The sequence below is a fragment of the Artibeus jamaicensis genome, unplaced genomic scaffold (genome assembly GCF_021234435.1).
Source record: "Artibeus jamaicensis isolate MK-2021 breed Jamaican fruit bat unplaced genomic scaffold, CSHL_Jam_final contig_490, whole genome shotgun sequence".
Taxonomy (NCBI): domain Eukaryota; kingdom Metazoa; phylum Chordata; class Mammalia; order Chiroptera; family Phyllostomidae; genus Artibeus; species Artibeus jamaicensis.
The window spans coordinates 20,077,656-20,099,482 of NW_026521861.1; the positions used below are offsets into that span (position 1 = coordinate 20,077,656).

At 57.9% G+C, this 21,827-nt stretch overlaps 1 protein-coding gene across 2 annotated transcripts in view; it reads left to right on the forward strand.

The window, feature by feature from the left end:
• DOCK1 (dedicator of cytokinesis 1) overlaps window positions 1–2,483 on the forward strand; it is a 364,555-nt gene extending 362,072 nt beyond the window's left edge. For both annotated transcript variants that reach the window (XM_053668427.1, XM_053668428.1), the window contains exon 52: window positions 1,352–2,483. In XM_053668427.1, coding sequence (XP_053524402.1) covers window positions 1,352–1,447 — 96 coding nt within the window. In that variant the 3' untranslated portion in view covers window positions 1,448–2,483. The remainder of the gene's footprint in view (window positions 1–1,351) is intronic.
• The last annotated feature ends 19,344 nt before the right edge of the window (window positions 2,484–21,827 follow it).

A 21,827-nucleotide genomic window follows, 5' to 3' on the forward strand; every position in this document is an offset into this window, starting at 1 on the left:
GACCTCAAAGTAGGTGTTTCTTGGAAACTTTCTTACTGAGTTAAAGTCTGTTTAACTTCCCCCTTTGGAATGTCTGAAAACCACCACGTCTGCTGTTTCCGCACATGCGCACTTCCTCCTCCGTGTGAACCGCCAGGTCATTGTAGCATGTTGTGGTCTGCGAATCCGGAGGAAATTAGCAGACGGTGGTGTCATCCTTCTGTCCTTGAAAAGTTCCACCTTGAGCTAAATGTGACCCTCTGTAGAGAGGCTGTTCGACCCTCCCTCACCCTCAGGTGACAGCGCTCCGGGATCCCACCTGGTCTGCTGCACCTGCACCGCGCCCCCGCTTACCTGGCCCGTCCACCTGGGCCCCCACTCCTCTGTTCGCTGGCTCACTGATTCACTCAGTTACCTTTCTGGTCAACTCACAGCGGTGGGTCCTGTGTAGCAGGTGCGGGAGGTTCAAAAGCAAGAGGGGCGGCCCCGCCCCCAGCCCTCTGCGCCTGTGGGAGGCAAACGGGCCTTTCTATCACCTGTGCAGTCGTGACCTCATTCTGGGCTGTCAGGGAGGAGCCTGTGGTCCTCGGGCCAATCCTGCCTGCCCCCTGCGGCCATAACATCATCTCCGACCACAGCTGCGGCATTTCCTTATTTACGGACCCTCCCTCCGGAGGAGCTTAAACATCCCACTAACCTGGCTCGTCCTGTCATCTGCAGTTTCAGGAGAGACTGTGGATGAAAAACTGCCTTGTAAACAGGGCACTCAGATGGTGGCCGCAGGTGCCAGCCCAGTTCCCCCAGCCCTCCTTCCTGTGGCCCTTCCAGTCCAGAACTCAATAGAGAGCATCTCTCCCACCCCCTGGGAGCATCTCTAAAGAGCACTTGCCTGTCCCTAACTGGTTCACAGGCATCTGCAGGGGCACGGGGTGGGACCCTTTGGGCCTCCTCAGAGAAGGCTAGCAGCGACACCACAGGGCTGCCTGGGTGGCCCTGGGTCCCGCCGTGCCCACGTTCACTTGCTCTGAGGCATTGAGCTGCCCAGTGCTGACACCAGTTCTTTTCTGGGCCCTGGATCAATGGCCCAGACAGAAAGCTGCCACACACTCAGCGGTAGCTGTCCTTCCAGGGGCTGTGCAGAGGGCGGGAAGGCTTTGTGAAAAGTGCTTCAGCAGAGACACCAGCGGCCCAGTCCCGGGTCCTGAGCCTCACCGGCCTGCCAGCCCCAGGGCATGCGGAGAAGGCAGTCCCCACCAGGGGCGCCAGTCCCCTCTCCCTCCCCGCTGCTGGGCCAGGCCAGCCTCCGCTTGGAGACATTGCTTAACTATCAGAGTGTCAGTAATGTGCGCCCCCTCGCATTCCTGTCTTCCAGCACCTGCCACCTCCGCTGCCCAGCAAAACCCCGCCGCCTCCCCCGCCAAAGACCACGCGGAAGCAGACCTCCGTGGACTCCGGCATCGTGCAGTGAGCGGGGAGCACACCGCCGTCCTTCCTGCCCTGTCCCCCTCTGTGATTGGCGTTTACCTCGTGGGACCCGTGATGTCTGGCATTTAGGGCACTTGCTTTTCCTGCAGAGGAGTGCGCCCTCAGCCTCGGAGCGCATGGCCTTTAGTGTCGGGAAGCAAGAGGGATGTGGGTCTGGGACGTCCTGGTGTGTTTATCAAAACCGGGGGCTCCTGAGTGGGTCCTTGAGAGAGCCTCATTCTTGCCCAAAACCCTTTCCTCCTGTGCCAAGTGCCGTGTTAGCGAGGAGCAAGGCGGAGCTGAGCAGAGCGCAGCAGCAGCAGGAGTCAGACCATCCATCGTCTTTGAGGACCAAGCAGCCGGACCTTGCAACGTGGTGGCCACGCCCCAGCTCCCACGTGCGCGTCTGATTACCCAGCCCTCCTCGCCGCAGCGCCTGCGCGTTGCGACTTCCTGCTGGTTCGCTGTACGTCAACCTGCGTCAGGCAGTTCCGGTTCGGCCTTTCCGGAGAGGGCCTGCTCGCCTTTGGTCTAATTTGAAGTAGGATATTTCTCAGCTACTGAACAGTTACTAATTTATGGAGTGGAGACAGCATTAGAAACACCGGGTCGAGTGGGGAGACCGCCGTGAGTGCAGGAAGATCGGGTCGCGCACTCTCTAAATCCAGAGCGCACGTCCAGCGAGAGCCGGCCCTCGTCGGTGAGTCCGTCCGCCCTCTGTCCTCTGTACAGACGTGTGTACATACGACGCTCCTTTTCCTCGGTGTGGGCCTCCCACGGATCGTAGTGGGCGTCCACAAGTGATTCTCAGTGCTCGTTCTTCATTCTTAACTGCTGGAAATGTAAAAAGCAAAATCAAAATTAAGTTCTGTTCCTTTCCAAAGCTCTGAAAATGTCGGTGAATGATGATTTTAAAAAACTAACTTTGTATAACCTAATATTTGTACTCTATCGTCTATATTTTTGTATGCACTGTGATCACGATATCCTCCCAATAGGCTCAAATGTTAATCATTGACGATGAAAAATAAAGTATTATTTAAAAAGACTCACCGCATCTGAGCACGAGGCTTTTGGCCCCGAGGCGGACCGCAGACGCCGCCCTTGGTCTCTGCTTCCTGAGACCGCGCTGCGGCCCACACTCAGGTTCACACCACCTTCTTCTGCTCTCAGCCTTCTCGGTTTAATCGGCTCTGACTGGGCCCCAGCTGCGCCCCCCTGCCCCCCAAGGCGCTCGGTGTGTCTGCGTGTCTTCGCAGAGAGAGCCAAGCACAACAGCCTCCAGGTTGGAGCCCTGTGCGCGCACCGCACCCAGGGCCGCGCCTGCACCTCGCCTCTGATGGTGCGTGGTGGAGAGAAGGCCCCACGGAGTGGGATCCGTCCTGTAACTGGAGACACCATCAGGCTCCGGAGCTTTCTTGGCTTCTTAAGCGGCAAGAGACAGACAGGCGGTGGGGCCCTGGTCTGCACGCGAAATGCATTCCCCCGGGTCCCTCCCAAGCGTGTCCCTGGTGAGCAGGTTCACCGAAAAGCCATTCTTCTGGCTGTGTGTCTGGCTAGCGAGCCCCAGGCGACGGGGTGTCGTGGCTTCTTTGGGTCACCCATTCCTCGTGTTCTCTGAATCGCCACTCTTTTCAGCTTCTGGGAGCAGGTCTCACACGCATAGAAAGCGGCCCATCCGCTCACCCCCACATCAACCATCGTCCGCTGGTGTGTTTATCAAAACCGGGCCGCTGTCTCGCCCGGTGCTTTTCCAAACTGCATGTTTTTCTTTACAAAATGGTTGTCTTACTGCATGTATAGCTTTCTGTCCAGCTCTTTCCACTCCGCACGGGTGTCTGTGTCACTCCGTGTTTTTGAAAGCATGAAAAAAAAGAGGGCATGCCTCTCTGCCCCTGCGCCCAGGCGGCTGTCCCAGAGCCCCAGATGCTCGGGCAGTCCTTCTCTCCTTGGTGAACGGACCCAGGTTACTTGTGCTTGCTGTGAGAATCCGCCCCACCCTTGGGCATGTTAGACACGAGTGGGTAAGGGGTTTTTCCCTTGTGAATCCTCACTCTTTGACCAAAATAAACACTCATCCTCTTGAGTATGTTAGAGGTCCAATACTCTCCGTGACCCTAAAATAACTGCATCGGCACACCACCCTAGGAGAGCGGGGGAGAGGCCAACCCCTGGGGGGCGGGGGGGGGGGCTAACTTTGCAGTGATCTGCCGTTCACATTGCATGAGCTATCACCAAAATTTGTAAAACTAGCTCCTAGCCCTGTGGAAGATAGTAGTTTTTATTCTAGAATGGCGTCTGGGTTGTAGTTCTTCCCTGCTCCTTACCACTGCCTCCTCCTGGAAGTCCTCCTGGATAATCCCCATACTCCACATTCTGCCTGGATCCCCCCCTTTTCCTGCAACAGCTGTCAGAAATCCCAGGTTGGTGTCTAGAGTTAGAAAGTACACTGCGAACGCAGTAATTAGAAATGGTACACTGGACACATTTGCACGTTACAGGAATCTCCTATATGACATTATAAATACGCATATATACTCACAAAGTAGTGAACTTCAAACTCTGCAGACAAAATTTCTTCCCCTTTAAATCAGGGGGAAGATTATGGACTGGAAACCATAATCACGGCGAAACTGGCATCTGTGTCGCCTGATGTCTCTGGGACCCTTTCCTTCTGGAATGAGGCCCGGGGCACAGCTTGCCTCTCTGGGGGCAGCGATGTGTTCCTTTCCATCAGTGACGGTGGTCCTCGGCCTTCTTTCTTTCTCGCCTCCCAGGCAGCCTCTCAAGGCATTTTTTTCTAATCATTCTTTACCATGAAATTTTAACAGCGTGGATAGAGTATGTATCCTATTTACGTAACTTGATATGTATCTGTGTCTCATCCTGAAACAAAGTTGGATTTTTTGTCCCCCGGGAACCAGTTTCACCCTGGGGGTGATCTGGCCTTGTTGAGGACGCATGCTCTAAGTCAGGAACAAGGGCATGTGTTCACTTTTTGCTTTGGTTGCCAGGAAGCTCAAAGCCACATGTAGCTCTCACACGCTCACCTTTTCATTTTATGGTTCTGCCTTCCAAAGTGCTTTATGGTTGCTAACTAACTCATTACTAACTCATCTTTATTTTAACTATCCAGTTTAACATGTGCTTGCTCAAATCTTTACTAAAAGAAGATAGTGTAGAAGCTGGATTGTACAAGTAGAAAAGTCTTTTTCTTATTTAAAAACCACCCTTGGTGCTCAAAGACTGCTTCCTGGTATTTAGAGAAATTATTTTTTAATCAATGTTAAGACTTTTTTATGTAAGATGTGATCTTCTTCATTATCTTTGGCTCTGGACTCTTTGATGGTACCAGGCTGGACTTTCATGCTCGCCACAGTCTTTGTTGGTGTAATGGATTTCAGCTTTGGCTTTGTAGTTTTTATCTCTAATTACTTTTTAGTAATTGACTTACTTTTTAAAGTCTGTTTGGGGAATTTTCCTTTTTTTTTGCTTTCCAATCTGCCCTTTTTGAATTATTTAAACATCTGTTCGGTTGGTAATGGCTTCGAAAAACTTGACAGGGACCCTGCTGGGCAGTAAGTCTCTGCTCCCGAAGAAGCTGAAATCGGTGCCGCCTGTTCCTCCCCGACAGAGGCAACTGCCACCTCAGGTCCCGCGACGACCTAAAGGGTGCAGCTCAAGCTCCAGAGGGAAAGCAGGGCCTGCGGGGACATGGGGCCCACAGCAAGCTCGTCCCCCGGCCCTGCAGCACCCACGCGCCCCCCACCCCCACCCCCTGCATCCCCTAGCGGGCACCCTGTTCTCCTTCCAGCCGCTGAGCACCACAGCCTCAGCTCCCTCCCCTCCCTCAGTCCCGTTGCCTGTTGCGGCCTCTTTAGCTGTTGCTACACCTTCATGTTTCTTTTCAGTAGCGGGAAGGGCTGAATTTCCTCTGTTCTTGTTTCTCGTAACTGGCGTGGCCTTCACCTGTCATTCAGTGTGTCCATGGCTCCGCACCAGGCGCTGTGCCGGGCACACAGGTGAAGGAGAGAGACCAGGTTGCCCTCCCGGATCTCAGAGTCCGGTGAGGGAGTGGACAGCAGCCAGGTCGGGTCCAGTTCGGTGAGCCACGCGCGGTGAGCACGGGGCACGACAGAGCAGTGACGAGCCGTTCAGCACAAGTGCCTGGGGAATGTGCCGTCGTGGGCAGAGGGCCGGGGTGCGGGGAGGGGAGGGGGGCGTTCAGGGGAGGGGGAGCGCCCCGGGAGAAGGAGTCCAGTGTGGAGGAGCGGGCTGAGGGAGGCCGGGGAGCATCCAGACGGGGCTACCCTGCTTCCAGGCCACCGTGCCCACCCTGGGCTTTGTCCTGTGTGCCCCTGACCAGTGTCAGGGGCAGGAGGACCCACCCAGCCTCCGTGTCTCCGGGCCATGCTGTCCTGCGAGTGGAGCCCGGGCACCATGGTGGGGCGTGAAGGAGCACACTGCCGTGTGATGGGGCGTGACGGAGAGCGAAAGTGTGAAGAGCATGGAGGAGCGCGGTGGAGCGTGGTGGAGCATGGTGGAGCATGATGGCACATGGAATATGATGGCACATGGAGCATGATGGCACATTTTAGAGCATGGTGGAGCGTGGTAGAGCGTGGCGGAGAGGGCAGAGCGTGGTGGAGCGTGGGTAATGAAGGCCAGCTGGATGGCGCGAGGCCAGGCTGCAGTGCATCTGAGTGAGCTTGCCAGCCACTCCAGAGCGTGCGCTAGATTGTGGTGGCCTTGGCATGTCATGGGTCCCATGCCGCTGGGACCAGCCCGTGAAGGCACCGTGGGCCAGAACTGCCCATGGTTTCCTGCTGACCCTCGGCCGCGTGCAGGGAAGGGTCCGTGGGCAGTGGCAGAGCCCTCCCTGGTCCGCTCTGCAAGGCTTCAGGTAGCTTTTCAGACCCACAGAAGGGCCACCTTGCCCGAGTGTCCCAGTGTCTCACCACGTGGGTGCGTCCTCTTCACGGGCTGTTCGGGGCAGTTGGTTCCTCCTTAGGACATTCCTGTGGCTTCCCTGGTCCTAAAGGAGAGCTCAGCTCCTCTTCCTCTCCCTCCTCCTTCCCTCCCTTCCTCAGGCCATCATCGGGGACAGAGCAAGGTAAGCATTCACTCTGGGAAAGGGGCCGAGGGGTGTCCTGGGCGGCAGAGCCACCTGCAAGAGGAGGGAGAGCGGACCGGTCTCCCGGGACGAGGGCAGTGAAAGGCAGGGCCGCCAGCCCCCGAACGCACCCCCTGCGATGCAGCAGCGCTGGTCTCCGGGACTTCGTCCTTGTTGGAGCTGGCGGCGTTCTTGTTGTGGGTGAGCAGGGAGACAGCCCACCGGGCAGGAGCAGGCGGGTGTCTCCTTCTGCCGCCCTGCCCTGGGCCGGGTCAGTGCCGGTGGCATCTTCACCTCCCACGGTCATGACAGGTCGCTTCCACAGGGCACAGCACACACACCGTGCGGACAGACCCATGGAGACCACCGCCCCCAGCCCCCAGCCGTGAACACAAACGCAGAAGCCACTCGGTGCAGAGCCCCCCCCCCACTGCCTCTGGGGAAGAGCACAGCAACTGAAAGGTAAAAGTAATCATTCTGGGGACGACGGCATTTCTGAATTAGCATAAATTATGCTATTTTGAAAGACTTGTTAACAGGCAATTTAGCACCGTGCACACTTTCAGGAGAGGAGGGCACTTCACACGGAACAAGGAGCTCCTGCGGGAGGCAGGGTTATTTTTGAGTCCTACGTGGTGCTGCCAGTTTCTCCGAGACGACACAGATGACCTCCGAGGGCATCTGCCGCCTCGGGAAGCTCCTCCCCTGAAAAAGTAAACTCGGGAGTGGAAGGGATGATCGTGAAGAAGCAGCGACAGGATCGTCCCTCGGCTTTGCAGGAGCATCAGTGAAATGGGGCTCGTGGAGAGAAAGGAAACCCGGGTATTTTAGCTTCAAAGTAAAGAGCCTGCGGTCGTCTCAGGCCGACAGCCTTGGTGGGGCCCGGGGTTGGGTGGGAGGGCTGGGGGGGGGGGCGGCTATGGCTGAAGCTTCTCCAGTGGGCCTTGGATAAGGCCAGCCCACGGAGGAACACAGGTGAGCTAATGCAGAGGCCAAGGCCGGGACTGGGCTGTCCCCGCTTACCTGGTCCTCCCGGCTGAGAAGAGAGGAGGCCTGCGTGGAACTGAAGGCACCTTGGGCGGCTCGGGAATCATCGCAGGCCCAGGCCCGAGGTTTTTCAACACCCCGGCACCCATGAGGGGTGAGGACTGTCTGAAAATGCCTCAGCCGTCTTCCTGCTGGCTTTGCCGTCAGAAGTAAAGAACGTGGGGGCGGGGCGGGGCCCACAGCTACAACAGGCCCATGTTTGGGGAAAGCCGGAAAGGAGTCCCAGAATGCCGTCCCAGGAAGTGCCCCGGGCCCCACGTGGCCGCAGGTCTCCATGCAGAGCGTCCTCTGTCCTCATCTGTGTCGGTGGCCAGTCGGTGTCCGTGCAGGGAGGGAGCACATGGAGTCAGACAGTCAAACAAACTAGGGGGCTGGATCCCCGGAGCGGGCTGCCCCCTGAGACAGCCAGCCGTGCCTGGGATTGCAGAGAGAGAGACAACGATGAAGGGGAGACCCCTGTGCACACGCGGCCGTCAACACCTATGGGGACCATGACGGGGAGGCACCTGGCCAGGGAAAAGGATCCGGTTGCAGAAGGGGGGCGGGGCCCAGGACAAGCCCTGGCAGGGTTAGGACAGAGCTCGGCTGGTTTGAAAGCGAGCTTACCCCTTCTGAAGCCTGCGATCAAGCTTGACAGAGGCCCTTCTGGGCAGCTCGCATGGGCCCACTGGTCCACCTGACCCTGTGCGGTCTCTTTGTAGCGCCCCCTGGGCTCTACGCTGGAACCTGGGTGGGGTGGCGCAGCCAGGGACAGAGGAGACCCAGCTGGCTGGTGGCGGGGGGGCGGAGACAGGCTGGACGAAGCAGGAGTGAACTGCACTGAGCCCGCTGATGCCGGGCCACTGGCTTAGGTTTCTGGACCCTGGACCTCGGTGAAGGCAGGGCTGGATTCCCTCCACAGCAGGACGGAGCTGAGCCACCTGGTCATGGATGAGACCCTGGGGACCCGGGGAGAGCCCGTCCACCAGCCGCTGGCCCTGAGGTGGTATGCCGAGAGGGGAAGCGGTTTCTATCCAAAGGGCCGCCAAGGAGTCAGGTCAGCAGGAGACGGTGGGGAATGTGGCTCAGGGTCAGCAAGGTCGAGGGTGGGGCGGGTCAGGAACAGCACAGACACGGGGGTGGGTGCTGCCGAGGGTCCTGGGCTTCCGGGGTCCAAGCAGCAGTGTTGGGGTGATGGTGTGTCACCTGGAACGTCCCCCTGGCGTCTGGGAAGTGGACAGTAAAACATCTCAGCCGGACTTGAACACTGCTGCCAGCTTCCCAGAGACCCCCAGCAGTGGGCCGGGAAAACGATGACGTCTGTGAGTCACTATTGTACGCAAAACACAGTCATTTAGTTTTGTTACTAATCTCTTGACTTTCCAAAATGTGTGCACACTTCTTACCTCCTGGGTCGTTCGAAATTGCCTTCCGAGTAGATAAGAGGGGCATCTCTCCCCGTTTTGTAGAGGACGAGCCGAGACCTGCAAAGGTGAGTGACAGGCCTGCGGCCCCGACCCCATGGCGCCCCCCACGCCCACGGGGAGCCCCGAGTGTGCAGTGGCTCGCACAGCGGCTCACGCAGCCTCCTTCCTCCCCGTGCAGAGCTGGGCTTCGTCGTTCACGCGCCCCAGGTCTGTTTCCTCAGGGGCCGTGGACAAAGTGACGAGCGGGTGGACCAAGTCCTGCCCTCCTGTCCGGGCCACTTGGTGGCCAGAACATTGTCCCCAGAGCATGACCACCGGGTTTGAGCTCCAGCTCTGCCACTTAACCGGTCACTGCTACGAACAGGTGGGCAAACCCAGGCCTCACCGTCACCCTCACCCGCCGTCGTGACACTGCAACACGAGCAATGATAACGTTCATCTCTGTACCTGGGCTCACCGCCCAGCAGATCACGTCCCAGCCAATCAGCCTGGGCGCCCCGCTCCCTGTCACCTGTGTTCATCCCGAGGTGGACACCACGCACTCTGAACAAGAGAGAGATTTACTGCTCATTTTGGGCAAGAGGTCGTCCCCCTCTGACAGATGTGAGAGGGGGCTTTTGTTCCCATCATGACCTCTCGGCCCGAGGGGGACCAGCCTCAGCAGGACGCTGGTGCTGTAGTGACCCTGACACTGAGGGGCTTAGATCCACATGTGCGTCATCCTCACTCGTGCCCTGTGACCCACCGGAGCAAGAGGGGGACACGCTCACCATCTCGGTCAGTCCCGTCTCCCCGCGGGCTTCCCCAGTCAGCACACCGGAGGGACGAACTCAAGGCGAGACCCGTGGGCCCCATGCCGATCTGCTTATGTGTCGTGGGCCCAAGCAAGCCCCAACAAGGGTGGCGCCCTTCACACCCCCACCCCGTGCTGGGAAGGCACCGGGCATGGAGATGTTTGGGCCACGCAGCGTGGAGGGGCAGGGAGAGTCGCGTCCCGATCGAGGGCACTGCTGAGTTGTCGCCCGCCTGTGCCCGGCCCCCGCCCCCGCCCCCACCGTCAGGAGAAGTGCGGCTGAGCCCTGGGCCCCTCAGTTTGAACTGCAAGGGCCGACTGTATGCGGAGGGTTTTTTTGATGGACGCACACAGTTCAGCTGCCCCGTACGGCTCGAGCCTGTGTTGTGCAGGGTGAACCGGTGGCCGTGTGGCCGCACGTGTGAGGGCAGCCGCAGCTCCGAAGGGTTCCCGACGGCTCGGGCAGCCGGGCAGACGGACCGGGCAGAGGCTCAGCCGTGAGGCTCTCGCCTGCCCTTCTGGCTGCAGGTTGGTTTCTGCGCGGTCATCCGTCCCGCCTCTCTCTCCTGATTGTCCCATTTCGAGTCTTCTCTGTTTGGTTCTTGGTCTGTCTCCGAAAGCGCGGCCCGTGTTTCTGCATCCCGTGGAAGAGCCAGCTGCGGCTCTCCGGTGCCGTCCTCTCGGGCTCCCCGTGTCCGCGCTACCCAGCGTCCTGCCCTCCTGCTCCTGCCCCGGACCCAGCTGGCTTTCTCCTGGGCGCTTGATGACAGCTGCGAGCGCCCACCTCGGGTGGCAGTTGAGGGGGCTGCGTGACACTGAGTGCCCAGGACGTGCACAGAGCACTCGGCGCTGGCACAGCGAGGGGGACCACCCTCCGACGGCTCCCTGGGAGGTGACACCTCGGGAGGCAGGCACCAAATCGAACCCCATTTTACTGCAGAGGCGGCGGTGTCTGGGACGGCTGCTCCCCAAGGTCCCAGAGCTTGCACCCTGGGGTGAGTTCCTAAGTTGGGCTCTTGAGGCACCAGGTCCCTGTGCCTCTCCTGCCTCTGTTGGGAGTGGCCTGAGGGTACGACAGCGTCCCCAGCCGACAGGCGCTGACAGGAGGCTGACGGGAGGCGGCAGCGGAGCTCCCTTCCCAAAGTGCTTGCTCACCGGTCGTTCCGGGTCTGCCCTGGGCACAGCTGCCCGTCCTCGGGTCACAGATGCACTAAAGAAACAGTTTTCCTCCTAGAACCACGGCGCCTCCGCTGCCTTTATTTCTGCCTGACCAAGAGCGTTCTGTGAAGGGGCTGCGTCCCTGACAGTGACTGTCACCGGCAGCAGTGCGTGGGGGCGCGCTTTCTCCCCGAAGGTGCTGGGTTCTTTTTGAAGCTGGGGGTTGGCTGCCGGTCTTCTGTCGTCTGAGAGAGGATGAGGCTCTTTCGGGGCCACTGCCACCCTGTGCCGGACCCAGGCTGGCAAACGAGGGTCTTCAGCCCGCTCGTCCCCAAAGCACCGAGTCTCATACCTGAGAATGTCCCGAAGTCTCCTGATACCTCCAGCCCCACGTCCTCCTATGGGACCCTTGTACTGAACTTGAGGACCCTCGTGAATTCGTGGGGAACCCAGGGGCTTCCCTCACTCTCACTCAAGTACACTCCCACTGAGGCAGTGGCCAAGGTTCCCCCGCAGAGGCGCAGGCGCCACCTACACGCCCATGTGCCAGCAGGTGTCTTGCTGAGGGGGTGTGTGTTCCCCAAGGGTCCTCGGAAGATGCCAGGTGATTCAGCACAAGTGACTGCTGCTGAACTCTGGAGAGACCTCGCACCCTGGGGAGCAAGAGCAGGGCCAGGACAACCTGCGGAGAGGGAGGGGGTTCTGGGTGTTCACCATCTCTACCCCCTCTCCTCGTCATTGAGGGGGCGGAGAGGCAGGCACTTGAGCAACGGCTGAACTCAGGAGACCCAGGACCCTCCCTGCTTAGCTCCTGGAAACTTGGCAGCAGCTCGTCAACCGTGACCTTGAGCATTTGAACGTGTGTGTGCGTGTGCACCCTGGAGGCTTTAGGAATTGCTCTTCCCAAGTAGCTGTTGAAACAGCAAGACGTCTGCCGAGTGCCTGCTCGGTCCCGTGGCGCACCAGGCATCTTCTCTGAATTTTTAGATGGAATTAGCTGCACTTGACCAGAGAGGCAGCCGAGCGAAGGCCCGACACTTTAGCCCACAGATCGGACTGCCTTGGAGTTAGAGCCTGCACCCCGCCCCACCCCCAGTGTTTCTGGGAGGGGGTCCGGAGGAGCTAACCCACCTGGGACCCCTGGGGAGTCCCGCCTGCCCCCTCCTCCCAGGCCGGGCCTCCCCCCACAGGGTCACAGAAGGAAGCCTCTGACCACACTAGAGAAGACGCCGTCACCGCCTCCCGGTGCAGGTCAGCAGGGGAACGGTCTGCTCGCCTTCCACGCGGGTGGCCAGGCAGGCGAGGCTCCCGCCTCCCCGATGTGCCACACGGATTGCTTCCCCCCAAAGAAAAGGCCTGTTCAGGCTCTGCTTTTGGGGGGCTTGGGCTGGACAGGGGCTGTGGGCCCAATGCCTTAGAGGGTACATGGGAGGAAGCCCCGGGAAGGGCGCCCTGACCCACCAGGAGGGGCGGAGGGGGAGGGGCGGCAGTGACGCGAGTGGGGGCACCTGGTTCGTCACGGCAGAGAGCGGGGCTTCAAAGACTCACATCCCGCTGCTCTGCGTGTTGGTTTCGGGGTGGCAGGTCAGGTGCACCAGCAGCCGGCCCCACAGGTGCCCAACGGCCACGCCGTCTCTCCGATGAGAGATTTCACCGCGCAAGCCTCTCCCGGTCCTCCTACCCTCTCCTCTTGACCATTAAAACTTACTTAGTCTCCCAAACATGTTTTCACTCATTAATTTTTTCAGAGTCGGTTTTGAGATGATTCGTTAATTTGTTGGAAAAAGAAAAAGGTGTTTGCTAATTTTCTGACATTGAGTCATTGCTTCACTTCTGCAGACAAACTCCCGACTTGGCCGTGGAGTGGTGTTGTGTTTAACTAGTGCGTGTGCAGGCTGCACTTGCTGGTGTTGCAGCTGGAACTGGACAGTGTCGAAGCTCCGTCACAAAAACAGAAAGGGCGACTGCTAGGGCAGAACCGAGAGTCCAGGGCGCAGCACTGAGAGCTCAAGCAGGAGTAGGAATTTTAAAAACAAACAAAACCCACATTTTCCTGGCCAGGCTTCAGAAATGGCCTGGTGACTTCTGCTGCCTTCACTGTCCCCTTTGGGACCAAAGTGTCAATAGCGATGATCACACGTGTGTCCCATCATTGTGCAGGGCCACCTAACTGCCCTGTGCGGGTCAGAGGACATGACCCGCATGTCCTCAGCCAGAGGACATGAACTTGAGGGCTGTGCTGGCGGACTTCCGGCCGAGCACCCTCGGGCCTGGACCTGAGAAGACCTGGTTTACAGCTGACGGACGTCGGCGGCGGTCCTGGGACGGGTGAGTGCATTTTGCAGGTGGGAGAAGCAGAAGTAATTTGTGTCCAGAAAACGGACTGTGTCAGGTTTGAAGTCAGCCCACAGGTTCTTTGACATACCTCCCTTCGAGGTACGGAACCTAATCCCTTAAATGTGATCGGATTCGGCGCCCCGCATGCACGGAGGCAGCGTGGGGGTTCTGACCTCTGTCACGCACGTCGTTGCCACTTGCCCCCTGTTCTCTCTCGCAGCTCACTCGTCCCTGAAGAAGTCACCAGCTGTGTCACCGGGGTGCCCGAGCAGCCCCCTGCAGGGCCTGGCGTGGTGAGGAGGGGAGGTCACCTGCCAGGAGCCAGAGAACAGTGGCGGTGTCTGCGCAGTCACAAGGGTGAAGCGTCCTGCCGTGCGCCCTCCGGCCCCAGTCGAGTCTCGGGGGACGGCCCCGGTGCATGCTGACCACAGCCTCGTGGGAGACACCGCGGCAGCACCGCTGGCCGAGTAAGTTGCTTCTGGATCCCAGAGGCTGGGAGAGGGAGTGGTGTCTGCAGCAGCGGCCGCCTGGTGCGGCGCTGTGATTTGGAGCAATGAATTGGGGCATTTTTTTCCATATTTTCCTGTGCTCTGGGTTGGGTGAAAGGACATAGAAACGACCTAGTTCTGGGGAATTTGCTAGAATTCACTTACAAATCCGTTTGGAACAACAGGTTTTGTTTCTTTGTGTGTGTTTGCGCGGTGTTAAATTTTGGAAGGAGGTCCTCGATAGATTTCAAATTTTCTCGTTGGCTTATTTGGGTTTTTGACTTCTTGATAGCTCCTTGATAGAGTTAAAAATTATTTTTGCTCATTTCTTTTTAACTTCTTTTAAAAGTGATTTTGGTTTCCTCATAAGCATAAGAAAAAATCATTCCATTAAAAGTTTCGAACGACTCACCACGGAGACGCTTGCCCTCACCTGGGCGGTGGTGACGTCCGCACCCCGTCCCTCGTTCCCTCGTAGTGACGGCCGCTCTGTCACTTTCCTGATTAGATTTTCCAGATGCTCGTCTGTCTTATGGCTTTTTATAGGAACATTGCCGGGACCCGCCAGTGTTTTGAGCTTTTTTATGTATTCCAGTTTCATTATTTCCTTTTTTATCTTGATTAAATTTCTCTACCGTGTTTTCCCCAGGTTTTTGTCGCTCCTGCTTCTTTAATTAAATGACAAGTGTTGCGTCTTTTGCCTTTTAATAAAAACCGTGTGAGAATATGACTGAGGACTTTACCTTTGCAATCACCGCTGGAATCACTACATAAACGTTCCGTAGCTGTAACTCCTATTCCCTTCGTCTCAGGTGTCAGCCAGGGGACAGAACTGTCTCCCTTCCACGTGGCCGATTTCTTAAAGACCCGCCTGGGTCACTTCATCACACTGTGGTCTGAGAAGTCGACCCAAACACCCTTGACTTTGAGAATATTTTAAATTTTTATACGTGGCCCAAGGATATTTTGAAATAATCTATGGTTTCCAGAGAGTATAAAGTTGTGCATGTCTGTATGTTCTCATATACTCAGATGCGTGTACATAAACGCCAGCATATGAAACTGTTAACGAAACCGAGACGTGCGCCTGACTGCGTGCGCCTGCCTCGCCCTGTGCCCCTCCCTCCAGCGTCTCCCCGCTTCACCCAGCCCGCCAGGCTTCACCCCCCTTCAGAGACCAAATCACACCTCGTCTCCCCTGTGGGGCTCTCGCTGGCCCTCAGGCGGAGGGGACACTGTGCCCAGGTCAGCGCTGGGTCCCAGCACTAAGTCACCTGACCTACCTGGAGTGACCCATGCGCCCGCAGGGCCCGTCTTCCGCCCCACGGTCAGGCTTGGGCCCCTGCTCCCCTCCCCTGGGGCCAGCGCCGCGCCCGGGCAGGGCAGTGGTTTTCGGAGAGTATATTCTTCAAACAGCCGCACCCGCGACGCGAGCACCTATTCCAGTGCCTGTCAGATACTACGCTCCCCACGCCAACGCCCTGTGTCCATCGGGCACGCGTGCTCTCTGCCAGGTGCTGTGTTTTACGGAAAATCCCTGCTGCCCGCTGACTCTCCCATCAAAGCCCGATCACACCGCCTTTGGGTTAAGCCCCTACCTGGCGGCGGGTGTGTTGTTACGAACCCTTTTACAACCTCGTCTTGTCAATCTCTGTTATTCTCAGTCCGTTCGGGGGCCGGGCGCTGTGATGGAAAAGGCTTCTGTGCCCAAACCCCTAGTTCCTGCGGGTGGCCGACCGGGTGACAGCTGCTGGCTGGAGGTCGCCGTGCAGGGCGGAGGTCCAGCACCACCTGCTCCGTGGCTCTTTCCCCGAGGCTTTGGCTCCGCGTGGTCCATGTGCAACACCACCCGTCTGTGCCACAGTCTGTGGGAAAGGGCATCTGCCATTTCTCTTTTTAAAATATTTTACTTTTCTATTTTTAGAGAGAGGGGAAGGAGGACAGAGAGAGGGAAAGAAGCATCAATGTGTGGTTGCCTCTTGCACGCCCCCTGCTGGGAACTGGCCCGCAACCCAGGCGTGTGCCCTGACTGGGAATTGAACCAGCAATCCTTTGGTTTGCAGTCCGGCACTCAATCCACTGAGCCAGAGCTACCTACCATTTCTTGGATGTTATATGAAGACAATTCTTTGAATATGATTATATTTTTATTTTATTAGTAAGAGCTTAGGTGGTAATGTCTTGCTGCTACTCATTTTCAAGGACTTTAAAAATGCAGAATTTCCTCTTGAAACCATTTTAATTTGCAAAAGTGTCTGCGCTCTGAAGCCTGGAAAGGCTGCGGCCGCCCCGAGCCCCCAGATGCCCCTCGGGTCACCCGCTGCCGGAGAAGCTGGCCTGAGCGCGTTTGTGCTGCGGAAGGGAAAGGGCATCTCCTGGGCTACTTGGTCGAGTCGCCGTCCTCTCTGCTCTCCAGGGACGCGGTGACATGTGCACAGGGAAGAACGTTCCAGCTCACTTCACTGCGCAGTAAAGAGGAACCGGGGACGGTGGCCCTGTCCTCTTGTTTCAGAGCTCGGCGGCAGAGGGCGCTCGCCGACAGCGGGCACGGCGGGCCGTCCCCCGGTTCTTGGACGCCCACGTCGTTCATTCTGGCAGTTTATAGGGATGTGGCTGTGCCCTCTGCCACATGTCACAGGTGAATTTTGGTTAAGAAAAATGGACACATTCAAAAAACATGTCCATCAAGGGACCTGTGTCCCCACTTCTCAGTGGTCACCCCGAGTCTCTCAGGTCAGCAGGCATGAACGGGCTCACGGCACATCGCTCTCCGCCCGCCGTAGCCGGAAGATGACTTCCAAACACCCTAAATGTCGCTCTGCCTTCAACAGGTCTGCTCTCGTGAAGTCGTGCATGCACCCCCAACCCAGGGACCCTCCCGGGGGCGGGGGGCGTGGGGGCTGCCACCTGTGGGTCTGCCTTGCACCTTTTCCTCGAATTCTTCTGCCAGAAACGGTCCCCACGCCATGGAAAGGAGTCAGCGTGGTTCAAAAATTTACAGCTGCTCTGTGGACAGTGAAATAATCCCTGTGGGACCAGAACGGTTGAGAGAGGCCAGGCGAAGGGGCACCCTCTCCCCGCCCTCGCCGGCTGTTCCCCAGCAGCCCAGCGTTCGTTCAGCCGACTCGCTTCAACTTTTCACTCCGGCGATTTGGGTAGCTCAAGTTCGAACTAGTTAAAACCAACATTAAATAAGGATGAAGTTACCTGACAGGGAGGCTCGTCCTGTTTTTATTTTAAATGCCAGGTGAAATGCTATCTGATCAAGCGCTGTTCTTTCATTGCTCTTTGTCAGGAGAGATGTCCGTTGCCAGGTGACGGCGGGTCACTGAGTCCCTCCAACAGAGACACGTCGTGCCACCCTTATCTCAGGGGGCGAACCGTCTTCCACCCCGGCCTCCTATTCCCTCTGAGTCTCCAGGTTTGGGTCGTCTTCCTTGCAGGAAGGGGAAGACGAGCATTTGCAGGAAACACACACAGTTAACGTGCAGCGGGCACCTGCGGCGTGTCTGGGCCAGTCGCCATTCCATTCCATTGTCACCGTCAGAGGAGGACGGGGGTGCTGTGACCTCCCGTTAGTGGATGAAGCCAGGGTGGCACCTGCAGGGGCCAAGGAATCTTGTCAAGGTCCCTTTGCTTCTACGGGGCCAGCACCCCTTGGCTTTCAGCTGGCAAATCCATGTACACGCCCGAGTTCCGCTGTTTTCTCCCCTCGCGCCCACCCCCTCTGTGCCCGGGAAGGCGCTGCCTTTCCAGTCCCCCGCAGCTCAGATGAAACCCCTTAGACAGCGGGATGTTCCACTGCCCTCTGTGTAAGATCCCGGGGGTTTATCTGGACCCAAGCCCACGGAAGTGTGGGGTTCGCCGCGTCACCCGGAAGACCCACTCTCCTGGTTTCTGCCTACCTCCCTGCCGGCTCCTCCACGAGCCCTCTCGGGGTCCCCCCTGCCGGCCCAGACCCAGGCCGATGGCTCCGCCCGCCCTGTGCCTTTAGCACAGAACTTCCCCTGACTTCAGACCTGTGCATTCAAACACAGGGGGGACAGCCCCCCACCCCAGGACGCCCCCTGGGAGCCCCCACTGTGCTACTGCCGAATCGCCCTCCTCCTGCCCGGTGCCCAGGAGGGGGTCGGCCTGGACCGAGCCCCACGGCGGGCCCCCTCACCCTCTGCTTCTGGGGAGGCAGTGCTGAAATGGACACCCTGAGCACACACCTTTGAACCCACGCCAGATTATCTCACAGGGAGAGCGCAGCGTGGCGCGGGCAAATGTGGGGACCCCGAGTGTCCCCAAGACCCTTTGAGGAGGCCTGTGAGGCCCAAGCCTTTCCAGAATAACCTTCGGACACCCTTTCCCTCTCCCACGGTGTCGACACGTGCATCCCGGGTGGGGTGGGGTAGGGGGAGTGGCTGAGATCTGAGCAGGGGCCAGTTGTGGCTGCTGGCAGCTCTCGCAATTTACGAAAGAGAAAACAGCCAGGCTCGCTTGGGAACACGCTCGTTGAAGCAGCCAAAGCATCATCGAAGCAGCCAAAGCATCAGTTTTAGTAAATCTCCACCCTTGTCCCCACACCTGTCCCGCAGCCTGGAGGTGAGCCTGGGTATCTCTGCCGCCCTCTCTCAGGGGCAGCGGCTCCAGGAGAAGCACTTGGGGACCCAGCTCCTGCTCTCCCGAGGCCCCGGGACCTCCAGGCGTGACCGGGTCACACACCACGGCTCCCAGGCGCCGGATCTGCTAGACACTTTCTGTCACTTTAAGGAAAGCAGCGGACAGTGTTTTTCCAGAGGTACAATTCGGGCTTCCGTGTGGACATTGGGATTTGGAAACTGGACCAGCCGCCACCACGACCTGGCAGCCCCTAACAGCCAACAATGTCCCCTGACAAGGCTGGTGGGGATATTAACCAACACGATTTTCATGAACTGTCTCAACGCTTGGCAGACCTGTGAACCAACATTTCTCCGAGAGACCAATTCATGAAGGGCCAGCATCGTGTGCGGGGAAAACTCCACTCCCAGGACCAGCTGACGGATGTCCCTGGAGGCGGTGAAGCAGGGAAGGCTCACGGTGGGGGGGACATGGGGGGGGGGCTTCCCCGAGTGGGGCCAGCAAACCATAAGGACCTGCGCTTGCTGAGTGACAGTGCCGTATGCGGGAAGACTCTCCACGGACACCTGAAAAGGCTGCAGAAATGGGGCTGCCTTTTCCAACCCCTGTCCATCAGAGCCTGGGCTTCCCCACCCCACCCCCGTCCCCAACTGCCACCGCACGTGGCGGAGGCGGATGTCACGGCCCACAATGTCTGCCGAGCAGACATTGCACCGAGAGCAAGCGCGCTGCTCTCCTCGTTACTTCTTTTTTTGGAAAAAGAGGGTCAGTCTTTACACAGTAGTTTCTGTTAACACAGAATGGCTTTATCAGTATTCTTTTAAAATGTGTCTCAGTGTTCAGAGCCATTTAGAAACATTTAGTTCGGGTCTCTGACGGGGTTCACGTCCATAGGTGGGACCACCTAAGTGAGAGCTGTTGGGGGGCCGCAGTGCCAGCGACACTGTGAAGAGCCCCCAGAACCGGCGGCTGCAGAGATGCTCCCGGAGGGCGTTCTCCTCGCCACCCCCACACTCTGTCCAAGGGGCGGGGCTGGCGACGCCCCGCTAGCTGTGCAGCCAGGCCACCAGGCTGCCCCTGCCCTGCCCCGTGTGGCCCCACGGAGGTCTCCTGTCTTCCTTCCTGAAACAGCAGCACGGATCTCACGTCCCACCTCCTCAGGGGTCAGTCCCTGAGGTTCCAGGACAAACAGTGGCTTTTCCGTCCTCTCATGTCCCACCCGAGACCGAGATGATGTTCCGCACTTGCCAAACATCCTGACGTTTTGTTACAAGCTGTTGGCTTGTGTTTCAACTTTGTCGAGGCTGTCTTTTGAGTTACAAATTGTTTAAACTGTTTCATGTGACATAAAGTTTTCATCTTTTTTGTAACCAACAAACTAAAATTTGTTTAAACAACGGAACAGTGAAGATACTCATTTCCAAAGCGTTCCTCTAGCTGCGTGGCAGTTCGTGGACAGTGAACCCCAGGGCTGGACCACCCTCCCTCAAGCCCAGGAGCCCAAGCACAGCCAGGAGCCAGCGGGCGCGTCCCCGCCACAGGCCGGGAGTCGGAGGGGCCGGGCGCTCTTCTGTGACTTGCTGCAAACGTGAGACCCCAGGACCATTGGCTTCTCCCTCTGCACCTGGGGCTTACACATGTAGAGACAGAGGGAGGCGGGGTCTGGTCTCCTATCAGTGGAGCTTCTCTGGTTTGCTCCGTTGCCATGCTGATTGAGTTTTTTTTACCATAAAAATATTCTTCCACATTTTCTTTCAGCATTTTAACGTCTTCATTGTCGCTTTAGCCATTGAATGAAATTGGAATTTTAAGAAGCCCTTTTATGGAGGTGTGATTTACGCAGGATACCAGGAATGCATCGTAGGAAGTACAGGTGTGATGTGTCTTCTGCCCCCACTGAACGCAGTTTTACACAGAAACGCGCCTGCCGTGCGCGGGTGCCCCGTCCCCTGCAGCCGCCGCGGAGTGAGTGCGGCGCTGTCCACACGTGGGTCGGTCGATGGCATTTGAGTCGCTTCTGTTTCAGGGCTAGGAAAGGTGATGTGAACACTCACACAAGTATCTTGCGAATTCAGTCTCTAAAACTGTACATTCATATCGGTTGTTCCTGCTGTAGACGGAAGCCACTTTGACACGTGTTGGAGTGTCGTATGCGGGAAGTTGTAGACACATTCTTCCTAATTTTAATATGTTTCAGACGATATTCTTCGATTTTCCATGTGGACAGCAAGGGAACCTCTTTTCCTCTCCAATATTTAAACATTTGGCTGCTTGTTCCTGTCTTATTATACTAATTAGAAGCTTCAGAACAGAAGTTGAATAACAGCAATTATTCTTGTTCCCAATTGTGGAAATCACCTGTGGTTATATGGCGTGTCACTTGAATGGTGCCTCCCCCGTCCCAGTTTACATGTTGAAGTCCTGACTCCCAGCACCTCAGAACGTGGCCGTATTTGGAGACGGCATCTCTACGAAGGTGACCAAGTCGGAACCAGGCCGCTGGGGCGGACGCTGCACCTGCGCAACTGCTGCCGCCTCGGTTCCGGCTTCTGGCCCCGAGAACCGAGAGAAGGTGCGTTTCTGCTGTTCCTGTCGGAGCCGCTCGCTCTGGGTCCTTTGTACCGCGGCCCTCGCGGACTAACACACTCAACACCCCTCGGTAACTTGGCGGCTCAGAGCGGCCCTACGTAATTTGGTCACCGCGGTGGGTCAGCAGGGCAGGCCAGCTGAGCCGGACTGTCCATTTGCTGGTCTCACCGGGAGCCCTCAGGTGGCCCTGCGGCTGCACCAGGGCACAGCGGCCCCAGACGGCCTCGCGTCCACGCTGGGGCCCACCGTCCACTGAAACAGCGGTCTCTGCTGCCTGTGGCCTCGTGAATGACCTGCTCTAGGTGACCCCTGGCTTCTTCACATGACGGTCACCGAGCCACCCTCCCCGGGGACGCCAGCAGGACCGGCCGTGCCTCTGGGGCCCTCCGCTGGGACTCACCCTGTCACTTTCTCCATGGTCCAGTGTCAAAGCAAGTTACCAGGCCAGCCCTTATGCAGGAAGAGGGGACAGAGACTCCTCCCCTGAGGGGACCAGTGGCAAAGTGACACTTGGAAGGAGTGTGGCACCAGGCGGAGCGCCGGTGCCGCCACTTGTGGCAGTTTGGCATTTGACTGGCAGGACGCCCAGTGACCCACGGTTGGCCTGCTGCTTTCGGGGTGTTTCTACGAGATCCTCTCACTTTCGGAAAACTTATTTCTACTCCCCTGTGTCTCCGAGGGTTTCTTTCTGACTCGGATGTGCAGTTTGGCAAACGTCTGTCCGGCCTCCCCGGGAAGACCGGGTGGTTTTCAACGTCATATGAGCGGTGGCAGCTGGGGGAGGGTCCTCGGGTTCTGCTGCGGTCTGCGGCTTTCCTGCCCACCGAGGCCTGAGCTCCGGGAGG